Source organism: Marmota flaviventris, chromosome 12, assembly GCF_047511675.1.
Source record: "Marmota flaviventris isolate mMarFla1 chromosome 12, mMarFla1.hap1, whole genome shotgun sequence".
In the NCBI taxonomy this organism is placed as follows: domain Eukaryota; kingdom Metazoa; phylum Chordata; class Mammalia; order Rodentia; family Sciuridae; genus Marmota; species Marmota flaviventris.
This window is the reverse complement of record NC_092509.1, coordinates 104,040,746-104,052,455: the sequence shown is the minus strand read 5'-3', so window position 1 is coordinate 104,052,455 and position 11,710 is coordinate 104,040,746. Positions and strand designations below refer to the sequence as shown.

Below are 11,710 nucleotides of genomic sequence, written 5' to 3'. Positions count from 1 at the left end.
AGTCAGCCACATTTGAGAACGTCTCACTGAGTTGCTGAGCACCTCGCCTCCCCATGGCTGCCGGCTTTGAACTTCCTGTCTCAGCCTCCTGAGCCACTAGGATCACAGGCATGGGCCTCTGCGCCTGGCTGGGAGTTATTACTTAACAGGTATGAGTTTCAGTTTTACAAGGTGAAAGAGTTCTGAACATAGATGGGGCGATGGTTGAACAACTCGTCGTATGTACTTAGTACCACTGAACCATGCACTCAAATGGTCAAGATGGTAAGCGTTGTTATGTGCATTTTATCAAAATTTTAAGAATTGGAGAAAACTACTTGGAGGTTTGCTCACCTGGGGTTGTGGCTTATACAACTGATACCTAGGACAACAGATAAGAACCAAAGGGGACCTAGGGTCCAGAGAGGCTGAGTTGAGGGAGAAATGGAATACGCTTTAGGAAGGGCCAGGAACACCAAGAGATGGAGGCGTGGGTTCCACTGTGTGCCTGGTGCCATCTGGGCGCAGCCTTGAAACCAAGCACGAGCCTCCTGGTTACACGCACACACTCACACACACACCCGGCACTTTGCAGTCACATCTCCCAGCCCAAAGGAATTATCTGCTTCTCTTAGGCAAAGATTCTCACAAAGTTCAGGGAAGTTGATGTCATATATGATCATTTTATTTTCCAAGGCAAGGGGTTGTAGAATACACAACTGAATTCTTCTTGAAGCATTAGAAGCCAGTGGTAGTAAACACTTCTTACGTAAGTTCAGTGCAGGCCACGGGGCTATTTCTCTTCCTTTAGAAGTGCTGCTTTTATCATGGCTTAGGGAGCCGTGCAAATTGCGAGAGTAATGGTTTTATGAAGAAACCACCAGGCCTTTGAGCTCTTGCCCCAAATCTACAGAAACCTTGAACTATCTTGGACAAGCACCCCTTTAAAAGCTGACAGAAGAAAAGAATATCTATCCTACTACAAAGTTGTCTCAGCCCTCAGATGGCTACCCTGCCTGCCCTGGTGGTTCACGCGGTCTCCTGCATCGAGGGAGCAGGATAAGTGCTGGCTCTGCATGGATGGCTGTCCCAGCAGCCCACACCCCTCTGGAGCCCTGAGCATTATCTCCTCCTGACTTTGCTGGTAGGGCTGGGGGCTCCTCACATCTTGGAGAGCTTGATGTCATAGGTCACCATGTTGAAGTTGTCCCAGGCAAAGAGCTTCCTCTCCAGAGGGTTGTAATCGATCATGCTGCTGTACTTGTAGCGGTTCTTGAATGGGATGGTCAGGGTCTTACTGACCCCTGTGCCCGTGTCATAAGCAAAGTTGACAGTGGCTTCGGCTGAGGAGTAGCTGCTGACCGTGTACAAGGTGCCGCAGATGATGAAGGCGTTGGCGACTGACTGCTTACGGATGTTGGTCTCCCAGGTCTGTTCAAGTTCCAGGCTCTCCGGGTTCAGTTTGGAGAGGACGATGGCTCCTTTGGCCTCCTCGGTGCTGTAGATGACCCACAGGCCCGTCTCATCCACAGCCAAGTCAATGTCTGTGTAGCCGCCCCACGAGTACGGGAACTGTCCGTGGTAGCCGGCCCCCGGGATGTCCTTCTCCGCCTTCACTGCCTCGGTGTTCAGCTCGTACCTGATCACGGTTCTGGACTTGGCCCCCTGGAAATAGAGGCTCCCCCCATACACCACGGCTCCGGTGCTCTCCAGCGCCCGGGGCAGCACATGCACCTTGGAGGGGTAACCCTGCACGAACTGGCTGATGAGGCTGTACTCAAAGACCTGGTGGATGTCTGTGCCCACAGTGTCGATCCTCCACGTGGTCTCCCGTGTGTACGGGAAGGCCGGCCTGGGGTCTCTCATCCACACTCCATACTTGCCGGTGATTGTTTCTGCGGTCCTCAGGGTGACAGGCTCTCCTACCCAAACCAGTTCTCCACAGCCTGATGGAGTTAAAAAAATAAAAAAAATAATTTAAAAAAGGCACCTCGTATTATCAGCTCTCCAAATACAGACAGTGACAGAGTGGAAGCAGCAGAGCAGGCAGAAGTAGGGGCCCCAGGACCAGCTGTCTGTCTGGGCTTAAATCTGGGTTTGGCTGCAGATAGGCCTGACTTTCAATAAGGTCCTCAGCTCTGCACACCTCAGCCTTCCCAGGCAACGGGGGACAGCAGTACTGTTTTGGGTAGCAGGGCTGTTCCAAGTTTGAGATGTGATTAGACATGTTAGGTGTAGGTATAGAGAACATGCACAGCAAACGTGTTTGTGGGTCTGTCGTGGGAAGGGATTCCTACTCCTCCCAGTCGTCAAGGGGGAGGCCTTAGACGGCTTCAACCACATCTGCAACACTCGAGCTTGGCAGGGACCCGGAGTGTTCATTAGATTACTTCCCATGACTTTCAAGTTATTTTAAAAGAGTGAAAATGAATTCCTTATAAGAATAGCTTCTAGTTAGGCCTGGTGGTGGACACCTGTAATTCCAGCTCTTCAGGAGGCCCAGGAAGGTCAGCCTTGGCAACTTGGCGAGACCTTGTCTCAATCAAAAATCAAGAGGGCTGGGGGTGACAAATAAATAAATTAAAATGAATAAATAAAAGAAGGCTGGAAGTGGAGCACATTCCCCACCTTATTAAGGCTCTTAGCAATTAGATATCTGAATATTAAAAAAAAATTTGCTGTGGACTTAGAGGTCTTCCTTGTCATATGCGAGTATCTTATAAGAAAAAACCTCAAAACTAGTTCAATCCCCAGCACTTTAAAAAAAAATTGAAAATTTAGATTTAGCAGAATCAAAAGATTTCTGTGCTTTAGCGGGCACCTTCAATGTCGACACAGAAGGTAGGTACCGTTTACTGAATCATGCTTTGAATATTTCATTACCCCATCTCCATGGGTGCCCTTCAGTGCTCACAGTAATTGTAAGTGACACAGGCAAGCTTCTAAAAATCATTCCTTTGGGGAACACTTTGAAGAGGGGCAATTGTGCTTTTCCTAGGTGGCCGAAGTTCAGCAGAAATACCTTTACTAACAGAAAGTGCTAGATGGGACAGGGCAGCTACCTGGCCCTCAGGTTAAGGGTGTGAAGGAGCTACTGAGGCTTGTGACTTCCCAGGTGCGGTTAATTCAATGCAATGACCAAGTGGGCTAAATAGGCCTTGCTCATCTTCCCCCGGTGCAGCCCAGCTGCCTTCCAGGGTGGGTGGCAGGAGATAGACTCTTCTGGGAAAGGCTGCCTCCCTGAGGACCTGCCCTGGCAAGAGGAAAGAGTGGGTTCTTGTCCTCAGTCCCTCCCTGTCTCTGCTCCCAGGGAGGTCACTCCTGATGGCATTTACTCTCCAAATCTGAACACAGAACTAGACATGACAGAGGCCACGTGGGCTCAGCAGGGAAGACACCCAACTCCATACCGTTATCGTCACTCCTGGGACGGCCAGAGGGACTCTCCAAGATCTGGGAAGCCGGAACCTTGGTTAACTCCGACTTCAGTTCCTGGAAGGCCAGAGTGTCCAAGTTCCACTGAGGAGCTGTATTAAGAGAGAGTCAGGCGGTACCATGAGAAGAAACGGGCCAGGGATCGACTGTGGAGGAGAGCATTTAGTTAGGCTCCCCAGATTCCTCGTTGGAGATCTGCTTTAAGATGTGGCGGGGGATCAGGCAGGGGAAGACTGTTGGGCGGGGCTCAGAGCTGCCCTGGGCTCATTCTTTTCTCCCCACTGTTGTGACTGTTTAAAAAAAAAAAAACCCACAATTAAAAAGCTTATCTAATTTCATAGCAATTAAATTACTTAGCAAACTGCCTAGCACAGAGTTGGATATTCAGAATAAAATAAGACTTTGCACTTTTGAAATACTTTCCACCAGAAGGGCAGGCTTATGAGTATATGAGGTGTGGTTTCAGGAATATTAAGGCTCTTAGCAATTAGATATCTGAATATCAAAACATTTTTTTTGCTCTGTGACTTAGGTTTTCCTTGTCATATACAAGCATCTTATAAGAAACCTTCAGATTTTTTCTTTCTTCTATTTTTTTGGGGGGTATGATGTGTGTGACTGGGGACTGAACCCAGGGGAGCCTTATCACTACCTCCCTATCCCTTTTTTTTCTTTTAAAACGGGTTCTTGCTAAGCTGCTGAGGCTGGCCTTGAACTTGTGCTCTATCTGCCCTGATAACAGGCATGTGCCACCACAACCAGCTTATCATTTTATTTTTAAAATACATTTTTATTTTTAATTGACACATGTATCACTGGGGTCCAGAGTGACATTTCAGTAGATCAGCTCATGGTAACTGGCACGTCTACCACTTAGACATGTATTATTTCTTTGTGTTGGGAACATTCAAAATCCTCTCTAGTGATTTTGAAATACGCAGTTGTTAGTAACATGTCAAGCTTCACACGCTCAGTTGAAATGTCTGTCTCTTTCTGAGGCCACACTGCATAAGGACGAGTGTGTGCAAGGTTCCTGTGAGAACTAGGGGAGGGTGTGAGAAGGGGAGAACATGGGTGACCCTGGTTAGACATTTGGTCATTGTCACCATGGGTCCTACCTTTGCTTAGGATTCAAAGCAATTCTTGACTCCAGGGATGAAGCAGTGGCCACAAGGAGCATTTAAAACAGGTGTGGCTGTTTTTTTAAACTGTAGGTTTGATGATTCAAGTACAGTAAGGCCAACAGATCCCCGGGCAATTGTGTGCTGGGTTGTGGCCCGTAATCCCAGCTGCTTGGGAGGCTGAGGCAGGAGGAATCTCTCAGTAATAGAGCACCCCTGAGTTCAATCCCATTGCTACACACACACACACACACGCACACCCCCCACACACAGTAATAATTCAAGGGCTGGGGATGTGGAGTGCTTGCCTAGCCTGTGAGTGGCCCTGAATTCCATCCCCAGGACTGGGGGGAGGGGAGAGATAGCGAGAGGCAAACCATGGAAACAGTAAAAAGACAGTGGTTTCCAGGGCAGGGTGCAGGCAGGAATAAATAGACATTGCACGCCGGCTTCCGGGGAAACGGAACTCCTGTGCACGGTACCCAAATGGTGGATACGTTATTTTACGTTTGTCCAAAACCCATAGAAGTTACAACGCCCAAAGCATAAGCTGTGGTCTTAGTAACTATGTGTCAGTGTGGGTTTGTCAACTTTATCCCTGAGGGGGGTCCGCAGGAAGGGGGGAAGCTATGCATGTGGGAAATATCTGTACCTTCCTCTCAATTTTGCTGTGAACCTAAAATAGCCCCCAAAGATCTTGAAGTCTGTATTGCTGTAGGTCCCAGGAGAGGAGAAATGCCAACTTGCAGGGGGAGGGGGTGCACATGGGAAGCCTCTCCCACAGGAGGCTGCAGCGGTGGGGGACAGAGTGGTGCTTCAGACTTTCAGGGAAGTAGGACAAGGCTGGGGGATGGCCATCTGCAGCTAATGAGATTCAGTGTTGCCATCACTCATTAAGTGCTACTGTGAGCCAGTACATGCTAGGTGCTTGCTGTTTAATTCCTCTATTTCCTGTAACAGTCCTGAAAGCAAGCCAGGCCCAGGGGCTCCCGCCTGTAATCCCAGCCACTCAGGAGGCTGAGGCAGGAGCATGGCACGTCCCAGGCCCGTCTGGCAACTTAGACCTTGTCTCAAAGAGAAAAAAAAAAGGGTTGAAGGGAGCACAGGGTGTGCAGGGCTGTAGCTCAGAAGTAGAGTGCTCCTGGGCTCAATACCCATACGCAAAATAACAAAACCAAACAAAAACAGTTCTGAAAGTGAGCACTGTTATCTCCAAATGCAAATGAGGAAAGCAAGCTTCAAAGGGGTTAAGTAACTCAGGGTCACACAGCTAGTCACTGGTGGGGCTGGAATAAAACCAAAGCTGTGGCAGATGTGAGCCCTTGCACCCCCGTGGTGGGCGTGGCCAGTTGTGGATGTGAGCCTGTCCACCTGTGGTGGGCGTGGCCAGTTATAGATGTGAACCTGTCCACCTGTGGTGGGCGTGGCCAGTTGTGGATGTGAACCTGTCCACCTGTGGTGGGCGCGGCCAGTTGTGGATGCCTGCTTCTCACAGTTGAACACTTGGCCTTTCACACCTGCCGTGGGAGAGTCAAGGTGCCCTTGTGTAAAGTGAGTGCACTATCAACCCATCTCAGTAGAGGACACCAGAGGGACACTGGGCTGTGGGGGGTTGTCCCTGTGTGCAGAATGCAAGGGAGCCCTGCCCCAGCTGCTCCTCTGTGACCTTGCAGCCTCGTCCTGGCCATGGACTTTCCACCGCCCTCCCACACGGAAGCCAGCACTCCCTCGGGACCGCAGTGCTCTGAAGGCCCTGCTGGCCCTGCTCCTCACTTCCTGGATGCCCAGGCCCCGGGAGGCGCTCGGTCCACCTGTGCCCTGCACTCAGGAAATTCTTGGCAGCCCCAGACCTGCTCAGGCCAACCAGCCCCCTGGTCTGCTCTCATGGGCTGAGCATACCTTGTCCGATGAGGTCTGGACCCCTCCCCAGTCCATCCTGCCGTCCATCCCCTCCCTCGTCTGAGGAGCCACGTGGAGTTTACCTGTCTTACCGTGGCCCTGTCATCACAGTTAGTCTTCATGCTGAATGTCCCTGGCGGTACCTTCTGTGGGCTCTTACTCCTCACCAGGCCAGGCCGCTTGGCTCCTTGGGGAGTGACCCGGCTCTGGGGCTGAGCCCAGTGCCCTGTGGGCATCACAGTAAAGACACAGCTCTGGGGCTGCTCACAGCAGCACCCCACGGGCTCTTCTCCTGATCGCCAGGGAAGGGGCGGAGGTGCACTGGCTGGTGCTGAGTCCCACCCTGTCCAGCACTGCCCTGCAGGCTCCTGAGCCCTGCAGCCTGAGCTTCCCTGGCTCTTTCCTTGCTGTGCAGGAACCACACCTCACAGTTCTCACTGGGGTAAACAAGAGCCACAGCAAAACATAATGTCAGGGAATGGCTCCCAGCATGACCGCAAGGCCGGTTCCCAGTTAGCAGATGGAGGGCTGGACTGGGAGCCGGCGGCTGCTCCTCGCTGTGTCAGCCAGGAGCATCTGGCAACATTCAGACCCCAGAGTAGAGCCATCTGGCATGAGGACCCAAGGCAGGAAGCTTTTGTGTGAAGGGGCCTGGGCTGAGCCAGAAGTTGTAGATTCCTAGTTCAGTCCTTCCAAGTCCCAGCTGTGTGACTTTGGGCAGACGGTTCAACTTCTCTGAGCCTCAGTATTCTGAACCTCACAATTGTATGAGGTTATTTTAAGGATTGCATAAGATACTATCAGTGAAATGCTCCTCAATAAAGATGTGTCAAAACTCAAATTTCCATGGAATATTTCAGTTGCTAACATTTCCTTCTGAATGCAAAGAAAAAACAGAGATTATGAAAAGGTTAGCAACTGTGTTGTGTCAGAGTTAAAAGGTTTATGACTTAAAAAATCAAAACTCAGTCCTTCTGTGGTTTCAAGGTTGACGTCTATTAGAAAATTTTGGAAGTTCTCTGTCTATTCTGCCCTAATCTCCTCTGCTAAACTCGTTCTAGGAAGCTTGACCTAGAAACTAAGCTCATTAACTCATTTGCATAAGCATGCAAATGATATTGTGATAACTTTTATAAATATTTATTATCACTGCTTGAAAAGTTCAGTGTGTGTGTGTGTGTGTGTGTGTGTGTGTGTGTGTGTTTGCAGTTCTAGGGACTGAGATCAGGGGTGCTTTATCTCCACTGCATCTCCAGCCCCTTTTACTCTTTCACTTTGAGGCTGGGTCTCCCTAAGTGGCTGAGGCCAACTTTGCAAAGCTGGCCTGGACCTTGTGATCCTCCTGTGTCCACCTTCCAGGGAGCTGGGATTAAGGCGTGCACCAGCAGGCCTGGCCAGTCAGTCTTGTTAAATGAAGAGCCAGGCACGGTGGCGCCCACCTGTAATCCCAGCCACCAGGGCGGGTGAGGCAGGAGGACTGCAAGTTTGAGGCCAGCCTGGGCAACTTCAGAGACCCTGTCTCAAAATTACAAACAGAACAAAACACTGGGGTATAGTTCAGTGGTAGAGCACCCCAGGGACTGGGTTAAATCCCTAGCACCAGAAGAAAATACAAATAAATACACAAATATATTTATGAAATTTAAATGAGGAGAATGCGGAAAAAGAAGAGTGCCAACATATTTAGAGGTTGTCACAAATACTTTTGGAAGTGGAGATCAGCTTGTAGGCTTGTCCCAGTGAGCTCTGTCTCTAGGATCAAGGCGGGTTATAGGGATGCTGCGTGTATGTCGACGGTGACGGAACTCGAGCAGAAGAGGCCCTTTGTAGTGGCAGTCCACTTATGGGGTGGCTCCTCTGTCGAGCCCTGGGCTGGGCGCTTACCCGTGTTACTTCCAGTCTTGGGGGTCATTGTCCCGATCCTATAGGCACTGGGAATCCTTGGCACTGGCTTGAACACGCCTGGTTCCCACGCCCCATCCTTTCCCAGCCGTGTGGAGGTGGCCCTTCTCTCTCAGGTGTCACCCGCCAGGACCTTGCCTCCCCACCCTGCCCAGCTTCTCTGACTGTGTGGGAGTCTGCTAGAACGCCTGGTGGCCCTCACCATAGCCTTATCAGAGTCACAGATGAACGGTCCCCACTTCTGTCACATTGGACAGGCCCTCTGTAGGTCCTGACTGGGACTGAGCTGCTGTTGTCCACTGTGGTGACTTTTGAGAGGCCCCTGCCATCTTGATTCCTTCCCTGAATTCTCTCCCTCTGCCCTGAAGTAAGCCCACAATAAACCACCTGCACTCAGCCGCCTCCAGGCTCCTGTCTGTGGGGGACCCGCCTAAAGCAAAGGCTAAGAGCTCAGGTTCACGATGATATTTCCCCTGCTTTGGGCTTCCATTCATAGTGCGGGCTTGTGTGCAGGTGTGTGCGTGTGTTGAAGTGTTTTCTGTCACATGTGTGCATGGATAAACAAGCGACTTCTGTGGCTCTAAGGAGAGCTAGACAGTGGCAGTAATGGTTAGGACTATGGGTGGCCTCAGTTTCCACATTCGCAAGAATGAGCCAGTGGCACTGGGGCCTTTCAAGTTCCACGTTCTTGCACAAATGAAATTTCCTGCTGAAAATGATCCACTACTAGAAAAGAGACTCCAGGTTTGGAGTTGATTCTAATGGGCCGTTGCCTGATTTCAAAAGCAGAGCAGTTGGAAGGCCCCCCCCAAAAAAAGAAATACAAAATCAGAGGACACAGCTGAGAAATTCCAAAGACCTGTTAAATGGCCACAGTCATTAAAAAAGACAAAACATTAACTGTATTTTCACTGCACACGCATGTGTGGGTTTGTGCTGAGAGGGTCATTCCAGGAGCGTCCTGAAATCAGTAATGCCCATGTTATGTCCACTAGTAACTCCCTGTTGTCTTCCAGACTCAAGTTCAAGTCAGTGCTCCCTCTGCACTGACCAGCTGTGTGGCCTTGGACCCTTTAACCTCTCAAGAACTCTCTCCCTAGTGGTAACATTCCGAGTGGGATCTCTTCCAATTCTAAGGATGCAGGGTTTTAAGCAATCCTCCACACCTTACAGTCATTTCATTTGAACTGTGCAGAAGCCATTTCTCACAGCAGGGCTCTCCCTTGCTGAATCGCAGATGCGGAATGCAGGAACAGAGAGAAATAAATAACTGACCCAGGCGTCGACACGGGTTTCCTAGCCTCACCCCTCTGCAGAGCTTGCCTTTCCTGTAGAAAGCCTTTTTTTTAGAAAATATTTTTCCCATCAAGTTATTTTGAAAGATACTAAGAAAGTCCCTCCCACCCCACCCCACCCCGGCCCCCGTGGACTCTGCACTTGGACCGGTCCGTTGTTCCCTGTCTGCCACATCTGTCGGGCCTCTTCCTCTTGTCCTCCAATTGTTGCTGAACCCTCTGACAGCACAATGCCAACCTCCTGGCCCTGCACCCCAAGCCCTTGAGCAGGCTTCTCCTTGGAACAAGGGACTCTCCTCACATCTGTACCACCACTCTCTCTCCCAAGGACCCGAGTGTTCAGACAGTAGCATGTGCAGTCGGTGTTCGCATTTCCTCAAAGGTCCCACACGTCCCTTGTGACTTTCTCCCTGTCTGTCAAGAGCCAGGCAGGGCTCACACACTCCTGGAGCCTGCCCTTCCTCCAGGCCCTTTCTTTCTTCCTTGATGAAGGGTCCAGACTGTGTCCCACTGCACCGTTGTTCGCTTCCTCACCCAGAACATTTAGGAGCACAGCTTTTACAAGAAGTGATGCGATTACTGTCTTCCCTGCTAATGGGGAGAGTGTGCCTGTCCCCTGAAGTACACAGACCTGTCCCCAGGCAAATGTGGGCCAGGAGGGACAGAGAGCAGCTCAGTTAGAAAAGCCGCCTCGGGAACTTAATTAAAAGCAGAGGCTCTCAGAGGAGCCAAGAATAGGAAACCCTCCAAAACGACGATGGAGGGAACCCCAAGTGCTGCTGCAGCGAACCCCCTTAGTATCTCGTTAATGTGCTGCCTTCCCAGGGACAGAGGCCGTTCTGGCACCAAAGGGTGGGAATAATGGTCCCTGAGCAGGTTCAAAAAGAATAGTTTTCCAAAAAGCGCAGTTGGGAGCCCCTCACTGATCACCTTCCACGCATCTCTCCCCTGATCCTGGTTTCTTGTTTTGCTTCGGGAGATGAAACCTCTGTGCTGGCTAGTCACCAGCTCAGAGCCACCAACCACACCAGCTTGCAGGAGCCAAATTGCTGGAAATATGTGAAAATGCCTGCTTTGTCCTCTTAACCCCGCGTGGTGTGCTCGGTGTGTGTGGTCTCTGGGGGGCAGGAGGGGCAGGAAGAGAAGGCTCAGACACCTTTCACAGGTCCCCAGGAGCGTGTCACCTGGGGGACAGGCAGACCGCCACCTGCGTCCTTACCTTCCCTGGAGTCTGGCTGCACCTCCCGAGGGGTGGCTGGGGTCTGGGGACATCGGCCCCTTCTCAGGCTGGCTACTTCCTGGCTGCTGCGTTCCAGCCTCCTGGCCAGGTCCTCATTCTCTTGCGCCAGCCGCCTCCTCTCGTCCTCCAGAGCCGACTTGTCTCGGAGGAGGTTGCTGTAGGCCACCTCCAGCTCCCTGGTTTGGGTCTCCAGCTGGTCTCGCTCCTTCCTCAGGGTGCCCAGCTCTCCCTGCAGCCCCTCCTGGGTCCCCTGGGGCCCAGCAGCCTGGCCCAGGGTCAGCTGGTTGAGGAGATTCTCCAGGGAGCTGAGCCGAGCTATGGTGGACTGCAGGTCGGCGCGCTGGGTGCTGCTGTCCCTCTGTAGGTCCTGGATGGCTGACATGGCCTGGCCCTGCTCGGGGCAGCTGGACTCACTGGGGCTGGCCACACTGAAGGTGTACTGGCATCGGCCGCTGCGATCGTTGGCCTTCCGGAGCTGGGCCGTCCTGGCCCCCGTTCCCCACGCCAGGCAGGCCAGAAGCAGCATGTGCGTAGCTGGCATGGTGGGCCTGCAGCTGCCGAGTGCACGGGGAACCTGCGTGCAGAGGCTGGGCGAGCCTTCCTCCAAAACTGGGCAGCTCTGTGAGGTGGCTGGATGGGTGGCCCTGCTGGCTCCTGCCTGAACTCAGACAGGCTTATATATCCTGGGGAGCCAGCCCTGCGTGGAGGGGGTAGAGAGGTGGCCACGTGAGGCCGGGTGGGGCCGGCACAGGGGGTTGTTTCCAACACGGCCAGCATGATTCTTAAAAAATAATCTTCCAGAAGTCTGTTTTGAATTTCTTTGAAAAAAAAAATGTCCC

General features: G+C 51.7%; 1 protein-coding gene across 1 annotated transcript; it reads right to left on the bottom strand.

The window, feature by feature from the left end:
• Positions 1 to 665: 665 nt before the first annotated feature.
• Positions 666 to 11,510, bottom strand: Myoc (myocilin). Its single transcript, XM_027934874.2, has 3 exons — positions 10,851 to 11,510; positions 3,390 to 3,506; positions 666 to 1,925 (listed from the first exon to the last, which is right to left on the bottom strand). The coding sequence occupies exons 1-3, from the start codon at positions 11,410 to 11,412 to the stop codon at positions 1,141 to 1,143; spliced, it is 1,464 nt and encodes a 487-aa protein (XP_027790675.2). The 5' UTR covers positions 11,413 to 11,510; the 3' UTR covers positions 666 to 1,140.
• Positions 11,511 to 11,710: the final 200 nt, after the last annotated feature.

Bases quoted from the DNA above. Each gene is read 5' to 3' on its own strand.
- Myoc (XM_027934874.2), bottom strand. From the start codon at position 11,412: ATGCCAGCTACGCACATGCTGCTTCTGGCCTGCCTGGCGTGGGGAACG. The intron at 3,507-10,850 runs GTAAGGACGCAG...CTCTTAATACAG, and splicing joins GCAGCCAGACTCCAGGGAAG to CTCCTCAGTGGAACTTGGAC. The intron at 1,926-3,389 runs GTATGGAGTTGG...TAACTCCATCAG, and splicing joins TCCCAGGAGTGACGATAACG to GCTGTGGAGAACTGGTTTGG.